The sequence below is a fragment of the Tachysurus vachellii genome, chromosome 20 (assembly GCF_030014155.1).
Source record: "Tachysurus vachellii isolate PV-2020 chromosome 20, HZAU_Pvac_v1, whole genome shotgun sequence".
Classification (NCBI taxonomy): domain Eukaryota; kingdom Metazoa; phylum Chordata; class Actinopteri; order Siluriformes; family Bagridae; genus Tachysurus; species Tachysurus vachellii.
In genome coordinates this window covers 11,404,092-11,428,746 of record NC_083479.1, presented here as the reverse complement: position 1 = coordinate 11,428,746, position 24,655 = coordinate 11,404,092, and the positions used below count along the sequence as shown (strand labels likewise).

General features: G+C 37.1%; 2 protein-coding genes across 3 annotated transcripts; one reads left to right on the top strand and one right to left on the bottom strand.

The window, feature by feature from the left end:
* Positions 1 to 1,529: 1,529 nt before the first annotated feature.
* On the top strand, positions 1,530 to 16,054 carry jhy (junctional cadherin complex regulator). 2 transcript variants are annotated; one of them, XM_060895572.1, is made up of 9 exons: positions 1,530 to 1,610; positions 2,137 to 2,341; positions 4,595 to 5,201; positions 8,570 to 8,674; positions 9,542 to 9,957; positions 10,113 to 10,356; positions 12,744 to 12,830; positions 13,332 to 13,466; positions 14,504 to 16,054. In XM_060895572.1, exons 1-9 carry the CDS (start codon positions 1,580 to 1,582, stop codon positions 14,744 to 14,746), a joined length of 2,073 nt encoding a protein of 690 aa, XP_060751555.1. In that variant the 5' UTR covers positions 1,530 to 1,579; the 3' UTR covers positions 14,747 to 16,054. The 2 variants fall into 2 exon arrangements, with proteins under 2 accessions (XP_060751555.1, XP_060751554.1); XM_060895571.1 differs by lacking the exon at positions 1,530 to 1,610 and having other exon boundaries at positions 2,010 to 2,341.
* A 1,102-nt stretch (positions 16,055 to 17,156) lies between these two features.
* On the bottom strand, positions 17,157 to 18,473 carry bsx (brain-specific homeobox). Its single transcript, XM_060896502.1, has 3 exons — positions 18,221 to 18,473; positions 17,515 to 17,705; positions 17,157 to 17,402 (listed from the first exon to the last, which is right to left on the bottom strand). Exons 1-3 carry the CDS (start codon positions 18,471 to 18,473, stop codon positions 17,157 to 17,159), a joined length of 690 nt encoding a protein of 229 aa, XP_060752485.1.
* Positions 18,474 to 24,655: the final 6,182 nt, after the last annotated feature.

Here is a 24,655-nt window from a genome sequence, read left to right as displayed (position 1 = left end):
TATTAAAAATTGCAAATATGAAGGTGTCTGAATATTTTCTGTAATTGCTGCATTCAAGTTAAGAGTTTAGTAGGTCTATAGACCTTTTGTAGATCTGTCAATATAACAAAGCTGATCAACCTACTTTTATACTGAAATGAAATCTATAAAATTGAGCAAAAGTTCACTAACTCTAAAAGAGTAACTAATACAGCTGGTCAGTGATGTAAATTTTCCAACAAAAATATCAGATTTTAACCAAATTACATCTTGCTAGTTTAGTGGGAAAATTCTCATGTCTGAATTCTTTTTCCTTTTCTTAGTATATACATTTTTTCTCTCCCATGTGATGTGTTCATACTTGCACCAACTCAATTATTCCCTTCTGATTTGAGAAGGCTCCTTCACACTTATGCAATTAAATGTCTTTGGGCATGATGTTTGATGTGTTGCCGTTGTTCTAGGATTGATAAATATCCCATCAATCCTATACAGGGCTGGCTGAATTAAGAACATATTATAGAGCTTTTATTCTTCCCTGACAGTCATTTTTTTTTCTTTTTTAAAAATGCACTGCATTGCTTAAAATAGCTGAAGTCAGAAAGTACTTTGCTTAAAAGTTAACTGAATATCTGTTAATATCTGATCACCACTTCTGGTGTTCTCTGGCAAATTCCAATGAAGCTGCATGGTGCTGAGCTTTAAACACCGGTCCCAATAGAGGCTGCCAGGCCCTCATGTCACTCTCATCAAATCTGTTTCTGACAATTTTGTTTAGAAACATGTACACCACTAGCCTCCTGGAGCACATTTTGTAGGGCTCTACAAGTTCTCCTCCTGTTTCTCTTTAAACAAAGAAGCTCATACAGGTCCTGCTGCTGGGTTGTTGCCCTCCTATGGCCCTTTCCATCTATCCTTGTGTAATAGCCAGTCTCCCAGTATCTTCTCCCTGCTATTGAAATTGGTGACACACCAAACCTCCTTGTAATGTCACGTATGGATGTGCTACTATCAAGGAGCTGTACTACCTGTGCAATGTTACTGGGTTGCAGATACTGCCTCATGCTACAAGCAGAGACAAGGACCTTAAGAAAAGAAAAACTAGAGACAAATAATAGGTCAGGAAGGACAAGGAGAGAGTAATTGTATGAGGCTACAATGAGATCTTGTGGTTGCATCTCCAGTGCATCTGTATTCATTTGCACCAAAGCAGGTGAAACTGATTCACTGCTTCCTAAATGGATTGATATTCTTGAGGTTTAACTGACTTGATGGTATATCATGTGTGATGATTAAGTGTTCTCTTAATTTTTGGAAGTGTAAATGTGTTAATTAGTAGCCTATATATATATATATATATATATATATATATATATATATATATATATATATATATATATATATATCAATCAATAAATAGATTTTCCTTAAAATATGCTAGGCTATTTTGTTTAAATACATGACAAAAAAACAGTTATTTTAATGTGTGTGTGTACTTGCGTGTTAGTGTGCGAGAATAGTGTGTGTTACACTATTCTTACTGAAAAGTAACACCCATTCTTAGCGCGCATGTGCAAGATATCATTGCGTCTGTGTCACCATGGCAACGTTCACAAGCACAGACGAAGTGGGTAAGTCTTTGGAACGGCTTACTGTATTTACGTTACTAATTAGCTATCGGGCATTGATGACATTTTAATGTATTCAGTACATTGTAATGGAAATTGTATGACAATTCTCGATTAGCTGACTATCGTTAGAAAATGCAAAATTGAAACTAGCTTGGCTGAAGAGTGCACTGATCCTGGATTAGCACAAACAAAATGGACACATTCCGATTTCATTAACATTCGTAATAAAACTGACTCGGATCAGTGAAAACCGTAGTAAACTGTGGTTCATAGGTTCACTTCGAGATCAATACCTAACGAAGCCTCGTTTGATGAAATCACGTGACGCATTAGGTACGCGAACCGAATCCCGGATTCATAAACGACTCAAAGCTTCTGGAAGCAGTGTTCCGAATGTGTCCATCACCAGTAATTTGTGAATGCTATCTTGATACATCTTGCGTAATGAACAACAGAGATACAGAACGTAGATATTTATACCGTGACCGTAGTCCAAGCGATGAAGATGTATCTCATGATCTTTTAGACTCCTTAGACTCAGACACTGAGAGTTTGGTGCAGGACAAAACTCACCACAGAGAGCTTCAGATGCGCATACTGAACGGTGTTGGTGAAAGCAGTTCCTCTTATGATGACAACATCGAGAGATCGAAGCATGAAGACGACTTTGCCTTTGACCCAAAACCTGCTATCACTGAAACATTTGGAGACCAAAACATCAACTATTCAAGGTAGCCTAACTAATCTAAAGGGCCCTGTACATAATCTGTTTACTACCTTGTAACCACTGTTATTTATTATAGACACATGTATGACATATAGCTCCTTATGAGTAGTATTTTGTGCCTTAGATTAATCTGTTATAAACTTATTAGCTTTTTTAGCTCACTGCTATATGGAAGCCTCTGAGGCTCAAACTCCAAAAAGCCCCTGAATGTACTTTGTTTGCTTCTTTTTTTTTTTTTTTTCCTTCTCGGTCTTATTAACACTCCTTTATTTACAGTATGGGATGATGTGAAATGGTTAATGACAACAGTGGACAGACTAATTCCTAAATATTCATGTCATTCTTTGAAATTCTCCATCAACCTGAATGCCCTGTTGAGTATAATACTGTACCATTATTAGTGGATGTGAGTAATTAGGCTCTCTGAAACAGCCTAGATCATTCCTGAAACGATGAAGCCTTTTTATTGAAGAGTGGCCTGGGAAACATAATGGAAATGATTAACAGCTTGTATTCACTTGCCTAACAGATAATGGCAGTCTTTGAAAATGATGTTAGAGTACATGCATTCTAATTAATTTGAAAGACCTCTAATTTTGCCACTTTCCATATAACTACCCTCATTTAAAGGAAATTAGATTTTTATTCTGCAGAAGGTTATCACAATAAGGCCTCATTCTGAAGTCCATTAAAAAAAAGCGGATGCTTTGTTGTGCATTAAATAGGAGGCCTTTGTGTGCAACAGAAGCACAGATGCTGGAATCTGAAGTGTTCATTGCAGCATCTGTCTCAACTCATCCACCTTCAGTTTACACAGAATGAAATTATTTTTTACATTTATTAATTCAACTTCAGTAATCATTTTATCCTTCTCAGGGTGGCATGGGTCTACAGAACACTGGGCACAGGTGAAAATACCCTGTGGATGCAATGCCAGTCCATTGCAGGCCGTCACACACATTCCTAATTTCGGTCTATGAGGAGGCAATGAATGTTAACATAGTTTAAATTTGTTAGCCATATACTACTGATGTCACTTCATTATTTGCATTGTAAAAATTGCAAATATTTTTATATTCTCAAATGACATAATTATCACATTCCTAAACAGATCAGAATCAGGTTTGTTGCCAGGTACTGTAGGGTCTACATGTATAGGAATTTGTCTTGTCGTGTTGGTGCATTGTAATAATAGAGAAGAAGCATAAATATGATATAAATAGATTTAGTATGGTCCACTACCAAGTAGGTTGTTTTTATTTCATTATTAAATTCATTTAATAGATTCAATAAATCATAATGTATTATTAAAATAAATAAGCAAATAACAACAAATAACCAAAATATGTTATGATAAACTGCATTGTTTTATTAGTTATATGTTTTCACCTAACACAGTGGTCATTTTTGTATTTTACCTGATAATGACTATTAGTCCAGCCCAACCATATCATTACCATTTTTGGTAATGGTTCAGGGTTATACAAATTTGTACTTGTTTAATTTGTAACTGACTGAATGTGAATATAATAATTTGGTAGTGACCTTACATGTTAAACCTTACTTTCTATCCACATCCTTATTCAAACATTGACAGTGTATGACACCGTATTTGTTGTGATTGGAGATTCCTGTGTTTGGGAAGTAGGAACCTGTTCCTCTGTTTGAAAGAAGCAAACAGGAGTGTTTCAGTTACGACTAGATTTTATTGTAACTCAAAAAGCTTTGAGTGGGTTTTCGTATGTTAAGGAGCCTCCACAGCTGTGAGCCCACACTGCATTCTCAAGCTCATTTCATTGAGTCATTACTGAGTCATTCGCTGCCCCTTGCCCTCGTTGGCTGAAGAGCCGTACGCCTCGCCAGCACTGTATTTGGCATCATGAGACGTGAAGAGCATCTTGTAGCATTCAGAGCTGTGCAACAAAGAGGCACTCTTCTAATTATTTTAATGAGATCTTTTCATCTGGTGATGCAAGGAGCACATTAGGTAGCAATTTCAACCTATTTTATACCCTTGAATCTGCCATTTTCAATACTATAGCGCAATTGTGGACTCTAGACCCTTAGTGATTAGGGGCTAAGCTGGGGGAAACACAAGGATGAGGAAAAAGAAACGACAAGCTTATCTTGTCGGATGTGCCAGACCTTTTCATTCATATTTGCATAATTGTTTCAGCCTCCAATCTCTCGTTCGGGTTTAAGTTTTATATATTTGATGTCTCTTTAATTAATATAAAGTTATTTCCAATATTTCCAGACAGATGTCTCCTTTGGATGAATATGCTGACTTGCGCTATGATCCAGACTGGAGAAAGAAGCTGCCAAGGTCTGAGTTTCTGCAGACGGACTTCTTGTTTAACACCAATGAGGATCCTGCAGTCACTCTGAGACACACAGAACATGTGTCTCCAAGGGAAAGGCATGAATATGTAATAGTTCATAGTCCTGTTTCATCTGAAATAGACACTGTTCACAACAGACTTCCACAGTCCTCCTTTCACCTACATCCAGTACCCCAAAACACATCTGTGTCCTTAGGAACCATTCCGTGTTCAAATTCAGATAAACCCATGAATGTTAAGCACAGAATTAATAATCAGCAAGGTGAGACTGGAATTCTACCATTTTCTTCTCCACATGAGAGGCAGAATGATGGCAAGGAGCAAAGCATTGCTCAGGAACAAAACAGAAACAACCTTAACGCAGTAGCTGTGCAGAGGAAACGCATACAAAAAGTCAGACCAACCAAGATGAAAGAAGACATAGTGGAGCGCAATAAAGCCTCTCTGGGTATGAATCACAAACAAGGGTCATATCTGAAGGCATATGAGCAAAGAGGAAGAAAATCAGATGATTCAAAACAGGTAAGTGTTTACTGATAACTTGAATTTATTCTATTTATTTTTGAGTTTGCATTGGTAGCAGCCATTTTGACTGGTCATTTGAAATGAATGGGTTTAATCCAAGCATTCATGGGTCTATAAATAATAGACTAATGATAGGAAAGTTCAGGATTAAATAAAACTTTTGGAGGTACAATAAATATATCACTACAACTATGTTGTATGTATTCTCTCAATAAACCACTAGGGGATGCAATAATACAGCATATCTCAGCCAACCTCTTTTCTTTTTCTTACTCCATGTTTTCATTCTAGCCTGAAAGACCATAAATAGGATTACTTAAATCCCATTTTATTGCCTTATTTATTCTATGGTGCTGCATATTAGTATACATATAACATGGTTGTAATGGGTTGTGTTTCCTACCACTGTCCAAAAACATGCCAGTAAGTCCATCAGTGGCTTTAAATTGCCATTATGTGTGAATGAGTGTGTAAATGTCTGTGCGGAAGGTGTTTCACATCCCATCTAGGGTGACTTCTTGCACACTGCACCCAGTGTTTCATGGATATGCTCTGAATTCACTATGACCAGGATAAAGCAATTTTTTGAAGATGAATTGAAGATGAATAATAAGGTCACACATTTGAGAATGAACTTGTATGAGTGCATATAGTGTCCATACAGTATATCCATTCAAATAATACAATATTTTCACTCAAGTGTCTGACACTGTGTATGTAAAACAATAGCCCATAATATCTTATCATTAATATCATTACAAAGTTTTTAAGAGATGTTTTGATTTACAGCACTCTTTATTAAATCCATTGTAAGCAAAAAATTGTTTTCTCTCAACGAATGTGCCATATTTGATTTGACCTGACCTTTAGTGTTGCTGTTTTTTTTTTTTTTTTTTTAATAAATCTGAATTTACAAGTGACCTCGCTATTGTTGTGCGCTCACTGTGAAAGGGAATAAGCAGCCTAATCTAGCTGTAGCTCAGAAATTAATTTGGCAACCACTGGGAGCAGAAAAGGGAAGCATGTCTGGCTATGTAGTGCCTATTATGAGTTGATCTGCACAACAGTAGCTATTAAGAACATCAGAGAGGCATGGTTACCAATAGGCTCTTAGCTATCAGTGCACCTGGCCCTGCCGTGTAATTGGCAGCCTCGGCCTGTCTGTGGCCTGCACTACATGAGGATTTGCAACATTTCAGGCCTTTCCTGGCCCATCTGAGCCCATACCCACCTTAATCTCTCATGTCAGCTGCATTAGCATAGTGAAGAGCTGTTAGCATTGTGACACGGTAAACAGAGGGAAGGTTTTCCTCCCTAAACGCTGCGCCGATTGTAACACAGTCCCAAGTCTTACAGGTAAGATCGGTTCTGTGAAAAGAGGTTATGATGATCTAAAACTATTTTATTAACAATTTATCCTATATTTTGTTTGTTTATTTTATGTCTTTTTATGACCTGAAAGAAAGATCACAAGACTCTACCCTTCTCCCATCTATCCGTTCACATATTCTGATATTTGCCCTTGACTGTGCTTTTTATTTATTTCCTTTTTTCTTCAAAGGAAGACAAAGGCTCCTATTAAATCGCATCAGTTTCTGCTTCATTATCTGGCCTCAGGTGCATATGTTTTTGGTTCGTTTTAAAAAGCCACAATTTTCTGTTTAATGGGCTTCTTACTGCTGACAATTAGCCATGTTATTAAACGTACACAATCTCATAATGTGCCAACTTTGTGTTGGCGAGTGGCAAAGCAAAGCCCGAGGCCGCTCAGAGGCTCCTTTGATAAAGACAGAAGTAGCAGAGCAATCTTCTGCCATTGCACTCAGCCAGAGTCCCTCGTCATCTCCCAGACCCTCACTTCAAAGCCAGGAACATAATGTACAATCTCTTAATAGCTCTAGACTGTGGCTCCACGGCTCTCTGCCACTGTACACCCTGCCTCAGAGTAAACACCTAATCAAGATTGCCTGGGCGGCCACAATAGCAACCAAATGCAATTCAAGAACTGCAAGCCTTTGAAGTCCTCATTGCAAAAGCTGTGTTTCTCAGTCTTGAGGAAAATGGCAAGCTCAGATCGCCTGACTTTGTTGTTGCCTCATCTTTCACCAAGAGGCAATTATGGACCCCCAATTTAACAGAATAGATATTACACAGCTTATGAAGCTCAAAATGCAATTTTGTTTGATCATTTTCTCAATTTGATTGAGATTATTAAAATGGTGGACAAAAGGCAGTGGCAGTAGCTCGGGCAGAGGCTGTGGCCTGCTGCCTCAGAGAGACCATGAAGTGCTGGTCTGTGATGTCTGCCACTCTCTCTCTCTCTCTCTCTCTCTCTCTCTCCCCACACACACACCTGTTACTGCACAATGGCAATGTCGCACAGTATATAGTATATACGATATATCAAAAAAATCCTGCTAATTGGTATAATCTACCATTAACATCCTACTTTCGACCAAATCTTCATTATAAAGATCATCATATTAAAAGAAACTGACTCATATTTAAGGATTTTTGTCTTTGTCTTTTCAGACTTTTCAGAGCTGTCAGAACCTTTTTTGCAACAGCTTATAAATTGCCTGCTCAGATGCTGCTCTTGTAAATGGTGGCTCTTATGTGCAGTGTTGAGATTCATCTCTTTGCATTCCTGGCCTTTCAGTGAACAGATAAGCCAGCATGGCTGCGTGTTTATTGATGGATATGTTACAACTCAATCCACTCACTGCAGCATGCTTCTTTTTCGACCTTCCTCTATTTGCGCTTTCAGAATTAGCCACATTCATTCGGGGACTCTTCAAGCCGTCAATAGCATCGATCAGGCCGGATTGTCCTCAGAAGCCAAAGTGACTCCAAGTTTACTAAATGATTTTCATTACAGTATTAGCTGCAAATATGCTCTCGTTGAATGGGTGCATTAAAAAAATGAAGAGAGCGAATTGATGTAATTATCCTCAAACTGTTCTGAAAGGACTGTGGCAAAAAGGATCAATAGGCTTCCAAAAACGTGCCAGAGACACAGATGAGAGAATTGTGTTCAAGCAGTTTGTAGCTTAGACAGTTTAGAGTAAACCAGAGCTTGTGATTTTATTTAAGTTGAATACAATTTTGTTTACATGTACATAACCTGCCTTGAGCAGTAATTTGTTTTATGGTTAAGTATATTTCTTTAACGTTAATATTAATAGGATAAAAAAAATTAGACATGATGTTTCATGGGCATCACAATTTGTAATTAGTGAATCCTGGGCATTTCTAGCAACCACCATTCTGAATAGATTTATCATTTATTTAGTCCCCTTTTTTCCTTTGCTTTCTGTCCCCTTTCTCTCTCTTTCTCTTACTTTCTCTCTTTTTCCCCTTTCCAGCCCCTACAGTCAGCTGAGGACGATGCAAGCACTGACAGCCCAGGAAGCCCAGTCAATGCCCTCAACCTGGAGCTGATGTGGATACAAAAAACTCAAAAACTAAAGGTAGGACCCTTGTTCACTTTATTGATTTCATCCATCTCTCTTTCTCTCTCATTCCTCTTGTCCTGTGGATATAGGTAGGGTTTCTTGGCACAATCCATTGCCCTAATGCATAACTGTCAGCAAGGGCTTCCTCTCAAGATGAAAATGTCTACACAGTGGGCGCACTGTCACCCGGGATTTCATTTTCCCTGTGATGGACGCAATTTCTGATAGAGTTGTTCAGGCACAATGGAGCCTCCGAAACGTCTTGAAAAGGAGCCCGTGCTGCAGAGAGAGGGGGAATGGAGAAGCATCATTATTTTGAGCACTTGAGCGGTCCCCCTAATGCTGGCAGGCAGAGGAGAGTAAATATTTTCCCATTAGAATGGTGAAAGCTGGTGTTGGCTAAATCAGAGGCATTACATGCTGCGACACAGCCCCAGACCTCACCGAATAATGTGTGGCAGAGCGCTGTGCATTGCCAGGCCTACAGCACAAAATCGTCATCTGTATGCCCTGCTCCTCTTCAGGCTATGACAATAGCCACAAAGCTGCTGTTTTATAGGACATTTATAAAATTTTTCAATACAAAAGGTTGGAATGTTTCAGCTCCTGTCCTTAAAACATTTTTAATTAGACTTCATGTCATGTGGACTCTTATTCTCTTAGCGTCTGTTTGAAATAAATATGCTCAGCATCCTGATCATATTTGCTGTAATGATTTTATTCATGTTAACATTGAGTTCTTTAGGGAAAGCAAGGTAATAATTTCTTCAAGTGCACTGTATCAAGCCTGGTGTATCAGAACACAAGCAGACTAATAACCGGTGTACGCTTCAGTTTGAGTTTAAATGTAAAATTGCATTTTCTTAATCTCTACCCAATTAGACGCACAACCAGAGTAAGCACTTGGACAGAGCTAGACCTCCCCACCACCGAACCAAACCCAGAGGTCACCTGAATCAACTAGTTGAGAAACAGCACTCACAGACTCCCTCTGAAAAACAGTGTCTCAGCCCATCTGACTCTGGCAGTGGCTCACATTCCTCATTCTTATCAGCTCCAACTGTCAGCCTTAACATCAACATCAACACCCTCACCCCAGCCACACTTGCTGAACCTTTTATCGACCATGAGCCACCGAAGCAGCTCTATACACTTTCTCCTTCACCACACTGGAAGATCAGGAATGATGAGCTTAACTCGCACTTTAAAGGGTCCAGTTATACTTCATGTCTTCCTGTCCCTACTGGTGGTACTGTGGACCATGAGAGCATACAAGTGACCAATAAGAACAACATCAGGTCAGTTTTCAGTCCTGTTTAAACAGACAAATTATTATATAGTTGTATAACATGAAAATAACAGCTAGCTTCTTTTATATGCCTTATTTAGCAAGTTATACTACATTGCTTCCAGTCCCTATACAACATTGTTTATCTCTGTTTCTTTTTTTAAGGAGTCCTCCAACACATCCACCATTTCAGCATGGGGAGGAAAGTAGTAATCCTGCTCATGCACTCCAAATTTACACTGGTGTCTATCCAGTGCTTCCTCCAATAGGTGTCTCTAACACCAGTGACACTGAACTATGCAGTGGCAGACCAGAGGAAGCTACAAATACTATACACAGGAGCAGCTCAGAGGGGTACCTGGCACAGCTAATGAAGCAAAAACAAATAAATGGCAAAACAACTTATAAGGTATGTGGGTGTGAAATGAAACGGGTATGGATTTAGTCTCTGAAAGGAATGTACAACAGTTTGAACATTGTGGTGGTGTTTGTTTGATCGAAAATTTAAAAACCAAAAAAGCGAAATAATTTGGCTATTATTTTCAATTTATTTAAGATTTAGGACATCACTGGGAACACCATTAGTAACAGTAATATACAAATCTACTGAAATATCCCACCAATATGATATTGCATGTTCTTATGTGTGTTTAACCATTTATAAGCCTAAATGTCAGATTAATTGTATAAATACATTCAGGAGATCACTGGTGTATCAATAGTCCACCAAAGTGAAATTAATTCAGACCAGCTCCAGTCCATCCTACTGTACATAAGTGGAGTCAAACCTAAAATCCTGGTGGTGGCATCAATGCATTGTGTTTCAGGCTGGATAACTGTGTTTCTTGAGCTGTGTCGTAGACTGTCTTGTGGATTATTGGTAGAGGTTAGGGGTAAGGGATTATGGTTAAAATTAGAAGAGAAGTGGGATCAAGTACATTTTCCACCAATTGGACTGGATTCTGTAGCGTTTAACTCTCCAAATTGTCCATGCTCGCTGGGTCAAATGAATGACATTGCTGTCTCCCCTGTCAATCACTATGATAGTAGCCAGTCATGTTGAAAAGGGCAGTTAATGTTCAGCTGCCCAGAGACACAGAACAAGCAGTTTGAAAAAGATACAATTGCCGGCTTTATGTGTCCTGGAAAGAAGGCACTTATTAACACTCTCACATTCCCTAATTGGCTGTTAATTGTTGTTGGATGGGGAGAGACAGGTTAAATTTGGAGAAACAGGTTAATAAGGAAAAGAATACATTTATTACTATTTTGAGATGCAGACATTTGGGTACCTGCAAATGTATTTGTGGAAGTGTGTCTAATGGAGTGTCTTTTGTTTCATATACATTGCTTTTATGGTCTCCCAATTCAGTTCTGCATATAGTTTGCTACCTTTATAATTGTAGAATCAGATTGTTGATGATAACGCCAAATACACCAGATCTGTCCTAATTGCTTAATGCACTAAATTGGAATTGGTGTGAAAGTTGGCTTAGCAGACCTAACACGGTGTAAACTCCTCCTCCTCCTCCTTGATGGGTGTAATGATTATTATGCTGTGTGTAGATCTGTAGGTTAATTGTACAACTAATTGAAGATGCTGTTAATTGCATTGACATGATGATATGAGGGGCGGTAACCATAATGATGCTAAACTGAATTCAAGTACGATGTGATTATGTGCCATGTGTCACGCTGGGCTGCTGGGATGCTCATTTGCATTTAACCACAGCCTCTTTGTCCTGTGGCAGCATGAGGTCTGCAGGTGTGGCCTGCTGAAAATCAGATCTGCCTTCCTAAACAAGCACCTGCTAACTGCTACTCACAAGCATAGAGGCATAAAAGATATAGAGCTGATTTTTAATTCTAAGGATAACATAGGTATAGATTTTCATTTTCAAGGATGACCTCAGGAAACTAGAGGAACATTTTACACATAGACAAGAAAGCAACATAATTACATTATATTCATAACAAGAAACTAATAGGTTCTAAATTAGTGGAACTAATAGACAATAATGTTTTTATTTTTTATACTTTATTTTAATTCATTTAATATTATTTATTTTTAAGCTTTTATTTTTAAAACATTTCGAGGAATTGGCTTGTGGACAAATTTAAGAACAAAAACAAGTTAGCTGGAGCATCTATTTTCTCCTGAGTGCTTCTAAAATAATAATATGAATATTGCTACAACAGCCATACAAACAGCTCAGTGGTAGATACATAGAACCAGCGAGGGGTCATTATGTCATGTAGCACATCCACTTGATGTCGTCTCAGGATTAAGTCGTCTTTACACCATAAAACAGATTGCCTCTTCTCTTCACCGCAACCATTGCTGCCATCATGTCTCATAGGATTATGGGATAAATTTGTAAAACAGGGGGAACAGATCAGTGGAGAAAGTAAGCATCCTGCAGTGTCCATGACCAATGGCTGATCCGAGACAGGCAATAGGGCCTGAAGGAGCCGGCTTGATCTGGCCTGATTAGCCCTTTTTTCTTTGGAAGAGCTTGTGGATTGCTGCTCGAGTGCATCTTAGACATCTATAAAGGATTAACTGCTTACTCTTTCAATATGTTCTAGCTTCAATTTCTTCTTCTATTCTTCTGGGAATGGTTATGCAAATATTTATTTATTTTTTTCTGAGTACTGATTATTCTTAAATCACTATAATGATTATCATTGTATTAATGCAACATATTGATCAAAGCTGTGTTAGCTTTTAGGTTTATCTGGCTTTGTAAAATACTTTATGCATATTGACAATTTTCACCTGTTCTCTCCATTTAGGCATACACGCTGAAAGACTACAAGAGCTTAAATTGGGATGTAAAGCTCAGAGGTCTCGGACCATCCAACATTATTGCTGAAGATGTGGTAAGTGCTGTAATAGCATAACATCTGGGGAAAACCGCAGATCTATAATTACATGGGTTTAATTAAAACATGCATTCCCTGTTTTTTTGTTGGTTTAACTAATCCTGAACAACTATTACCATCTATTAAATGTTGTATAGTCTCCTCCTGTCCTTCAACTCATGAATGTGACATCACTACAAACAGAACAGAAAGGAATTTACAAACCTAATAAGTGCACGCATAGGAGTGGGGCATTTTCCTGTTTTTCTTTTGTCACCAATAGTAAAACCTTCAATGAATCTCTTTTTCAGGGTTTTTGGTAAGGCAGACAGTTATATGTGTTTGACACAGGTTCCAGGGAGATGATGAGATTTATTTAGTTTTGTTTGCTGCTGTGAAGTGGCCACCGAGAGAGAGACACAATAGGGCAGAGGGGCCTTAAGGGAGAAAACGGCTTAGGTAATTAAACCTCTCTTTTGTAATCTGCTGCTCTCTCTCTCTCTCTCTCTCTGCTGTCAGGCTAAGAAAATTAGTCAACAGAAGCTGTATTCAAATGTGGTCCGTGAGAATAACAAGAAGATAAGTAAGATTCCCACTCTGCCAACCAGGAACCCAGTGGAAAGAGACAACAAGAGCAACATTCCCAGGAACAAGGTGAAGAAAGCCTTAAACAACACTGGATTTGTCATGTAGCTGGTAGTGTCTCTATTTCTCAGAAGTTTGGTCGGTTATCTCCTCATTACCTCTCAAAGATTTATCTATACTTTATTATATATTTATTCTCATGTCTGGTTCTTCATTGTGATGCCTATTCTGTATGTCCTTATCCCAAGAAGGAAATTGGTCAGAAAGTATTTATGAATTATTTTTATACTCCCGTGTTTTGATCTGATTGGTCAGACACACCTGCATTATTTTCCTATAACAGCACAGCTTGGAAAATAGTTTTGATTTTGAACGTGTTCCATAGGTTAATATTAATGCACTTCTTCTAATTTGTTTCTATAGAAACAACTCACTGACAAAAGATAAAAAGTGTGGTACTATTATGGGAATGAATGTTTATCACAAGTAGGTGTAGGTGAGATCAAGAACTTGTCTCAGACATTCCAAAACTTTAAAAACCACTAAAATGTGCGTTCATTAATAGATAAACACAGCAGATCGCTGTGGTAGAAGTGAAATAACACACTCCAGGTGGTGCTGCATTATGAAAATAATGCAATAATAGTTGTACATAATTTAATTTTAACAGCACAGTTTAGATGTAATTCTGATAATATTAATGCACTCGTTCTAATATGTTATTAGCTATATAGCAACAAATTATACGTTTGCATAAAAAATGAACTCTAACTAGATCCAATAAAAGCAGAATAATAAAGAAAAAAACTATTTAAAAAAATTATTAGTAACAATAACACTTCACTTCACCTCAGAACATATCACATCATCATGTAGTTCCTATAATTATGTAATCATATAATAATAGAAATGTATTTTAATCCGCATTCAATTTTTCCCTTACTTGCAAGTTGATACAGGTGTTAACTTAGTCTACAGTGTAAGAGTTAATTCAACAGACATTATCTGTAGGTATTTTTTTTCACACAGTATTTGCTGAATTTTTATTGAAATTCCTACCTAGAACAGTGTTACATTTTTACCATTAAATCTTTGTCTCTTTCCAGGCCCTAGAATATGCCAAAACTATTTCAAAACCAAAAGCATCTCAGCAGCTGAAGGAGAGACCCAAAGACAAATATAAGAGTGAGAGAGAGTTTGAGCACTCTGCTGATCTCCAGTTAAGAGTGGATTACACCCAGCTCTCTATTGTAGAGATGCTGAGGAAACGGCATGAGCAGGAGAAACTGCTTGTGGCCCGATTTACCAACATCAATGGCGGCTCATCACACTCTGTCGGCAGCCACTGAACTTATAAAAATAAAAGATTAAACATATATAATACATGTATTTATTTTTTCTATAATAGGTGTGAGTGGACATGCAATTTTTCCAGATTATAGCATCATGCATTTTGCTTTGGTTGTTATTTTATGAAGACACCTGGCCGCACTGATCCCACCACTGTGCTGAATTTTTAAGTCACTTCCTGCCCATTAGTCTGATTATTCCTACTTTACCCATTTCCTTTTCTCTAACTGAGAAAAAAAGAGGGTCAAAAAAAAGAAGAAGCCACTTTGAAGCCTCCTCTGATTAGAGCCTGTAAACCTGTTGTCTATATTTTGAAAGTGATAATTCCCTCCCCCTTAAAACAATCTCGAGCACCTACCCCTTTAATGGAAGCCTTAGATCGTTATCAAAGAGCTATTTGCTCGCATGTAATATTTTAATTAGATTATAGCCTCTATTTAACCCATCATGTCCGCTTTGATGCTGTGTTGTTTGCGGCGTCAAGCCTCCGTGCGCGAGCCTCATAAACGCACAGCCTTTTGAATTAATGAGACTTTCCAGACCGACTCTCTTTAGGTTTCTCTCTCTCTCTCTTTCTCTCTCTCTCTTTCTCTCTCTCTCTCTCTCACTCACACACACACGCGCGCACACACACACACATACACACGCACTCGCACTCTCTTTCGTGCCATAGAAATCGGTTAATTGAAGGAGTCTCTCCCTCTATCTTTCTCTCTCATGAAGGAGGTTGCATTAGCATCCCCCTCTTTTTTTTTGCTCCCAGGCTTTGATGTGCGTGCGGCGCCACGGCCTTTGCAAATGAGCTGATGAGACCGCCATTAGAGAGAGCGGCGCTCTAATCGAACGCTTAATCTTTTAATTGATCACCTTCCGCACGGCCTGCTTTGCTCCGCCAGCTTTTACCAATTTATTTATATCTTTTAGAATCCAAACGGCATTTCAAATTGTTTTTCGATGGGTGAAATAACGCACATCCCCATTAAAGCCTTGAAATGAGTGCGAACTTCCGCCTGTTGCATTTACTTTCATTTACTGGTTGGTATTGATGGCCATTTTTATTTTTATTTTAAAATTCAACTTTTGGATATGATTAAATGTATTCGATTTTACTGATATTTTTCTGGAGACTTGTGTTGTGTATAGCTGTCTGTTTCAAAAAGAACAAAAGAAACAAAAAATCAATCACTAATAAGATATATTCTGCTTAGAGGAGTGTAAACTTCTGTACAAGTGGGTGATGCGCAATGACTGGCCTTTTGGCCTGCTTAAAGATTTCATATCTAAGACCTGTCGTTTAGTAAAGCATAAAAAAATACATCTGTAAAACACAGAAATAAGTGTGTATAATTGATCATGGTTTAGTGTACTTATTCAGCAGTAAAAAAAACCAAATAAATAACAACCTTATAACAAGTAATTGATCTAAATATTGCTTTTTGTGTTCATTAATATAAATACACAACAAAAAAGACGAAAACGTTATTTTTGTTTAAAAACCTGCTTTTGATTTTTTTTTATAAAAACTGATTATGTTTGGAATTATTTTTGAAAACTGAAAAGAATTCAGGGTCGTAATAAACGCACGCGTAATGCAGTAATGCGTAAATAATACGCTATTATGTCAGCTAGAATTTAAAAGTTTTTTTCAAGCACAAATTATTAAGTACTTCCGTAATAATAATAATAATAATAATAATAATAATAATAACAATAATAATAATAATGATAATAACGATAATAATAATAATAATAATAATAATAATAATAGTAGTAGTAGTTTTTCCTTTGTAGTTTTACTGTCAAATGACAAAAAAGATACCAAAAGAGTTCAAAGTGATCATAGTTTGCTTTGAACAAATCATAATTTCTTTGATAATGAATTTACTGTACATTATTTTTAACATGTTTTGCATTAACAAAAGACACATCACAGGTTTGGAGCTGATGAACATGACGCGTCAACAACATCCGAAATCATTGCCGCGCTCTTGCTCAATTATCCAGTGTACATTGAACAAGTGCTATATACCATGATTATATTTACAGATTGTCAAATACAATATTTACTACCCCTCCCATATTCACAAAAAAGAGTCATTGTGGAGTGATATTTCAAATCCGATCATTTCATTGTAGTCCACGGCATGAGCGGTATTATTAATAATAATAATAATAATAATAATAATAATAATAATAATAATAATAATAATAGATTATTTTAGAATCGAAATTCCACCTGCAACCTGGATACATGAGTCTTTCTGCTGAAAACGCATGTCATAAGCGCTTGATTAGTATATTTTAGATGGTCATTAATTTAAATATAAAAAGAAAATTACTAAATAGAATTTCCTATCTAAAATACAGTAATCGGTATGTACATTGGTGGTTTAGTTCATGTTCTTGGGTCTATAGTAAATGTTCAGGGGAGCAGATGTCGTCCTCAATGTCGACCTCGTCTTCGTTTTCATCCACCGTGTATCTGTCCGGACTCATTCCGTCTTTTGCGTCTCCTTGCGTCTCGCGGTCATGCAGCTCGCTGGCGCTGGAATTTTCCAGAGATCTGTCCGAGTCCCCTGGGGTCTTCTGCTCCTCCTGAGTTTTCCTTAATTGCTTTTTGTGCTTCATTCTCCGGTTCTGAAACCAGGTTTTCACCTACGCAAATGGATTTAGAGAAAGTCATTATATACTATTCTGTCCACGTTATGCGGTTTAGACTGCAGGGACATTTAAGATCGAGGTGATTTTTTAAGCTCCCGTGTTTTACCTGTGTTTCTGAGAGGCTGAGTGCTGTGGCCAGCTCCACGCGTTCTGGTGTTGAGAGGTACCGCTGCATCTCAAAGCGCTTTTCCAGTCCGGAGAGCTGCGAGTCCGAGAAAACGGTGCGCGCTTTTCTGCGCCGGCAGTGTTTCCCTGGCAATTCCGGGTGATGCTGGAACAACGATGGCATCTGCACTCCTTTACGACGGTAAAACATTTAACATGAATAAAACCAGACATTTCAATATAAGTATGCGTACAAAAGTCTATAACTACTGTTTGATAGTATAGTTATTTTAAAGTTATTTTCCAATAAAGGATTTAATGTAAAAATAAAAAAGATTTAAAATGTATTTGTATTTTGTGATGAATCGATTTGAATTCGAATATCTTATTTTATTAATATTTTAATATATTGATATGATAAGCAAAGTTTCTACTCTTTCTACAAGGCCTTGTATTCCAGCACACAATATATTCCTCAGAACAGAAAAAAAGATCTGCATATCCTGACTTCATTTATAAATGATGTCGACCTTGTATCATTTACATGTGGGATTTAATTCGAATTCGTTGCATTACAGGGAACAACTAAAATTACAAACCACAAGAAGAACAAAGTCGATTTTTTTAATAAACAGAAGAACGCCCAAGCATGAATTTAATACCCCGCATTTGATGCACACTGTGTGGTGCAGAAAGAGAGTTCTTACCAGAGGTGAAAAAGTATGGGTGATGCTCTGGTTTGTGCAGTGGATGGTGTGGATGAGAGGCGAGGATCGGGGTGGGCATGAGGGGGTATCCGTATTCAAGCAGCGGCATCCGGGATGTGAGCGAGTTGGAGAAAGGCGACGAAAACACATCCCGCAAAGGCTTAGGCTTGTGGAGCAAAATGTCTTCAATGAAGAAGGACGTTGACCTTTGGGTGGGTATCTGCGCGCCCGGAGACGTGTAGTTCAGGTTCATCTTGAAAGAGCTCGGCCGGAACGCAGTTCTTGCCGCTTCTTTGGGCAAAATCAAAACCTCCAGGCCGCTTACCTTCGTCTGCAAACCGTAGGAGAAAAAAACGCGGAAACATAAATCTCTCCGTCTACCCAAAGCCAGGTGCATTACTATTTATTGGGAGGTGAGTGACAAGCGGCAAATTGTGGTGTAGAATGTGCGTTCGGCCAATCAGAGGCCTGCGGGGCGGAGAATTGAATTAGTCCTCTATGGATTAATTAGAGGGGTGGCAGCGCGAAGGGAGGCCGAAAAAAGCTCATGTACTACAGCTCGACTTCTGCAGCTTTTTGCACGTTAGATAGGTAGTGATTATTTTTTAACACGCTGCCTCGATCATTTTTGTGGACTATCTTTTGTGGACTGTAGAAGATATACCTGATTACTTTCCCCAGCGTTTTTAAAATGTCTGGTACACAATGTAGGGACAACCATTTTCATTCTTCAACTAGTACAATGATTTAGAGAGAGATTTAGAATTATTATACAGTTATTAGACTTATTCTGCTGAAAACCGAAAAGCCTGTGATGCAGTTTAATTACACGAAGAAACGCGCTATCATTAATGTAGCCTGTTGCTTTCATGTGAGAATTGTGTTCTCAGTTACAGAATGCATCCATTGTGGGTTTTTTATTTCTGGTGAAAATGTTCTTCTTTTCTACAAAGCACACAGTTGAGATCCTAATCCGTGGTTTGTCACTGTGAGATTGGGTTTAATTGTAGATATTGAAACCCGCGCAGAGACAAGTGTGCTTGAGCTGCGTCTCAGCTGAGGGGGCGTAATTTGCTGCTATCTTGTTGTCATCACATCTCCAATCACTGCGGTTAACGCTCAAAAGTGTTTCATTATTGGCAGGAGTCTTGCAGCAATGCTATTAGGTAATTAGGGAAGATGTTACAGCGGAAGTTGTAATCCTCAGGCGCGCGCTAAAGGATTTTCATCTGATCAGGTGGGTAGAGCGAAAAAAAATCACTGCGTTCAATTAATCATTACAAGCTCAAGTCTTGTCTGTTTTGTTTGACAGCATTTCAGAAACAAAGCTCGCCATTAAAAAAGTAGTATAAGCAGTAGATTTACTCCTGTTATCTGTTTCACACTTATAACAGAGGGAAATAAGGTATCCAGTGACGCAGCTGGTGGATTAATAATAATAATAATAATAATAATAATAATAATAATAATAATAATAATAAAACAAAACAGAAATGTTGTGCACACGAATAGCACAAGTTACGGATGTTAAATAAAAAATACATATTTAAATTGATTTAACTTGATTTGTACATATAATTTCTCATGAGCTCCCATCCTCGTATAACCGATACCTTTATTGCAGCTGCTTATTAGACAGTTGGTGGTAACTAGTTGCTTTTTGAGACAATCTGAGTAAGTAAATGAATTAATGGTGATGAAATCGCCTTTGCTTTGCGGGTCGATGGAATCGGCGCAGTAAAGCGGCTTTTAAACAGCCATTTAATCAAGTGAAATTGGAAGCGCGCTCACTGCAGCGTCCCACCTGAGCGGCGCGCTGCTGTAAGAGGATTGCGGTATTACGCATAGACGCATATGTTGAGAACAACACGGCTCACTCTGACACCCATGCTTTTACTTGTGAGTCCTAGAAAGACATAAAAGTCCCTGATCATTGTTTCTTGTTTATCTGGATGCTTATGGGACATTTTGCGTAATACAAATGTAATAAACAGTGCCTTTAAATTCCCTTTCAAAATAAAATTCCATCTAGAGAAGATCAATTGTTCGTTAAGATTTTATTTGAAGAACTGCAGGAATACATTATCCCATTATTTGTTAACATGTCCATAGAATGCAGGTCATTGTGGCACCAACAAAAATGGTGACCGTCTCGTCTATCAAAAGGTTCTTCAAGGAACCAAAATGGCTCGTCATTGGCATTGTTCTGAAAAACAAAAGTTAAAAATGTGCTATGAGATAAAAAATGTTCAAAATTTCTATTAGAAATCATGTTTGATAGATTGCTGATCTCAATATTTATCCATTATGTATTTCATTAACATCAAATGGAGAATAATAAACATGGCTTTTTAATCTTATGATGATCCTCAGATCTTGAACCACCCAGTTTCACGGACGCTGATTAAATGTACTGGCCTTGAATAAAGTCTGTAATCGTTTAAAATTCATTAACAAACAGTACTCATATTCATAAAGAACTTTTCCTTAAGGATCTGACACAGTTAGCTTATACACTGTATGCTTTTATGCACACCACATTAAACAAACCTACTGACATCGAAATTAATTACAAAATTAATTGTCTTTTATGTCATAAAAATAGTCATGTTACCAAAATGCTTGCTTGAATAAAATATGGATATAGCTTAATTTGGAGCTGTTATCTAATGCCATAGTTATTGTATTATCTGACATTTTTGTTATTTCATACTTCTCTGGAGAGACTGGGTTCTGGAACAATATTATATTTTATATGCACACACATCTTATAACAGAGACTTTAATCATGAAGAGGATATGACAACATTTTCTACAGTCAGTGAAAAAAGTGCTAGCATTACAGACACTACTTCTCAGTTATAGCATACACACTTGTACAAGAAACAAATCTTGATTAAAAACCAAAAGTAAACCTTGAACACTTGCAAATGATCATTTGTATCCACCTGGACTTGTTTAAAATACTGCAAATATTGAATCAATAATGCTTATTTTTCAGTTTTACTTATTTAATTTTTACACAAAAAATAAATGGTGCAACAAAAAAAAATAAATACATAATTGTGTGTGAGACACCAGAAAAAAAGCTGAATGTCAGGCAGTTGATAATATAGGACAAAGAGGATGACTGGTGAACATAGCACCTGGCATAGTAATTTATGAACACATATATGTACTTGCCATGGGCAGATACGCAGATTCAAGAAGCCTGGGTGAAATTTTTTTATTATTATTATTATTATTATTATTATTATTATTATTATTATTATTATTATTATTATTATTATTGTTAATAACAATAATAATAATAATAATAATAATAATAATAATAATAATAATAATAATAATAACAACAATAATAATATTCTTATTATTATTTAAAAGATCACGCTGCATTTCTACTGGTAATATAAGCATGTTTGCAGGGAGAGGTTTAAAAATTTATCAACAGAGAAATATGAAGAAGGACTGAAAAACTCCAATGATAGACAGGATAATGCCACGAAAGAGAATCCTAATAGGTGTGGTAATAAATCCTTGTTTTTGGCTTCTGTATAAGACACACAGAAATCAGTTAATTTCAGTTCAATTTTAACACTCTCTTCAGGTCAGCTGAAACTTTTAGTCCAGTTTTTCCAGCATGTTGTATCAGATATTGTATTTAATCACTAGAATGTTTAAGATATTATAAATACCATGACCGCACATAACCACAATCAGTACCTTTATCTGTGCCAGAATGCGGAGGAAACTATTAAGAGAATGATTCTGAATGCATTTGTGTCATTTGGCTACAGCTGGTGCAATGATTATCCCTGTAATGAGTCAATGAATATTGTTTTCAAGGTGATTTTCTTAAATCACTAAGTGTAGAACACAGTTTGTTAATGAAGTAACATTGTGTAAAGCTGCTGTGAGTATAAGTGAGACTGTTAGTGTAAAAAGTAAGGTGAATCAAAATGCTTGTTTATCATTCAGAAACATACAATTACAATTACTTCAGCTTTAATATTTTCAGACAAAACTAAAAGAACAATACATTAACAACAACAACAAAAAAAATCCTATTATGAGTATTTTGTTATACCCACACAATATTTGAGTATATTTTTCTATATTTTTCTCTTTTTAACAAAAAGAGTGTAAAGCTCACCAGTGTTGTCCCTGTGTGTGTGTGTGTGTGTGTGTGAGGCATTTCCCATGTGTGTAGCATCTCCCCAGATCCTGGAGCATATACTGTAGCTGCTTGAGTGACGGTACTGCATCCAATAATCTGTTGCTGTGGAAACGATCAGGAGTATATTCCTCACTCCGGCACAGAAAAGCCCTCCCATAAAAATGCACATTCTGTGACTGCAGACAAACTCTACACACACACAGAGGTATATATGCAGACAAAATAACACATGTGCACACACACACATGCGCACACACAGGTTACGTTAGCATCAAGGGCCAGCGCTGGCCTCTCTCAGCAGCTCAGCTCTTCACTCTGAGGGGCCTAAGTGTCTGTAATTGCGTTGTAATGAACACATTATTTCCACAGAGTGAACCGAGAGGTCACAATCATGAAATCTCATCTCATTTTTCTGTCTCTATGTCCATATTTCTGCCTCTCCTATAAAATGACTTTGCACTGGATGGATAAACATAGAACACATATAGCCTATTACTATTAGCAGCTATAAGATTTATGAAAAAAGGGGAAAATTATATCAATTTTAATATTTTACTTTACTGTAAAAACCATTTTACAGACCTCAAAGCAGACTAAATTTCACCTCCACATAATAATGCCCTACTATTCTTAAATCTAGTTGGCTGGTGTAGTTACTCTGTTACACTAAAATAGCCCTGGTGCTCTGTTCAGACTCCTCAGAACCCACCCACTGTCACATAAGGCAGAAGAAAGTCTCAGCCTTGTAATCAATTGCCAGGAGAGGGCATCCCATTTTTGCCTATATATATGCTGTGTTATAAACATTGCACTCATTTAAGAGACTCATTTTACAACATTTCCACAAAAACTCTCCAATCTAGTACATTTGCTTAAACAAAAGCATAAACAGGTTGATCAGTCGTTACTTAAACAATTATGAAAAATTACAATTAACAAAACAATTAACAACAATTAACAAAAATTTACAAAGTCTTTTCAGGACCACAACATGATTTCATTATTAATAACAACATTTATATTACCCTGGGTTTTAACAGTAAATGGCAGTAAATGACCGAATGGCACGTTTTTTTTCTCTAGAAACAATTTTAAAATGTGGCCATACTTATATTTTGTATCTGTTCCTCTCTTCATGTATGTTGTTACTTAAATGTAAATCAACCCACAAGAGCTTTTCTGTACGTAACTAACAACACATCAAGTCCAGTTTTTCCCATGACATTCAGTAACTAAAAATGATTTATTGATAATAAACAATTATTAGAAATGATCAGACCTACCTTTATTCGTAACACTCTTCAACTCTGTGCTAAAAGAGAATCTGTGGCTTATTTGTCAAACACCATTAAGGTTTAGTAATATCAGTGCTTGTGGTGATCCCAGCATCTTTTTACTACATATGATTAGTCGGGGAACAGTAACAAACACGAATACAGTGCAGAGACAAAGGCAAAGCCACCCAATCAGCACAGGAAAAATATGGGCAGATTGCAGCCTACAGTGTAATTTGTGTATCAATTTGTTTAAAATGCCTTTTAAACTGCAGGATACATATTCATCAATTGGATTTGGATAATAAATAAAATATGATTCAAAATAAAAGTCAAAATTTTTAAATGAAATGATTTTAAAAATAAATTCAAGTACATAAAAAATGATGTATTTATTACACATTTACATACAAATGTGTATAAAGATACAAGCAAATAAATAAACAAGCAAGCAAATAAACTAACAAATAATGAAATAAGCACCGAGACAAAAAATAGCTTTATGCAGCAGGTGAATTGAAGAACATAGAAGGAAAAAAGACAAAGATGTGGAGTTAAGATAGAAGAGATAGAAGAAGTAGACACTACAGTGTTGTATCCCTTTGTTTGGAAGCATTTTCAATATTCTCAACCCTGAGCACATAACATCCAGTGAACAATAAATCACAGCATAAGCAACCATTGTAGTAGATAATGCAGAATAGAATAAAATGCCCCTCATTTATTAGACACTGGATAGTAAATAAGCTTCCATAAAAACTGGCCTCTTCAAGGGAGTTCAGCTATGCTTGGTTTAGCTCTTATGTGTGTTACAGACTGTGTGTTAGTGGGGTGGGCTGGGGGAGTCTGTCCTCTCTTCTGCTCACAGGGTCTGAAGATGAAAGCACCTCAGTGGCTCCATTACCTGCATTAGAGCAAGTTTCTCGGACCAATTGACGACTACAAAATGCAACAGGAAAGGCTCTTTTTTCCCTTCCAGGG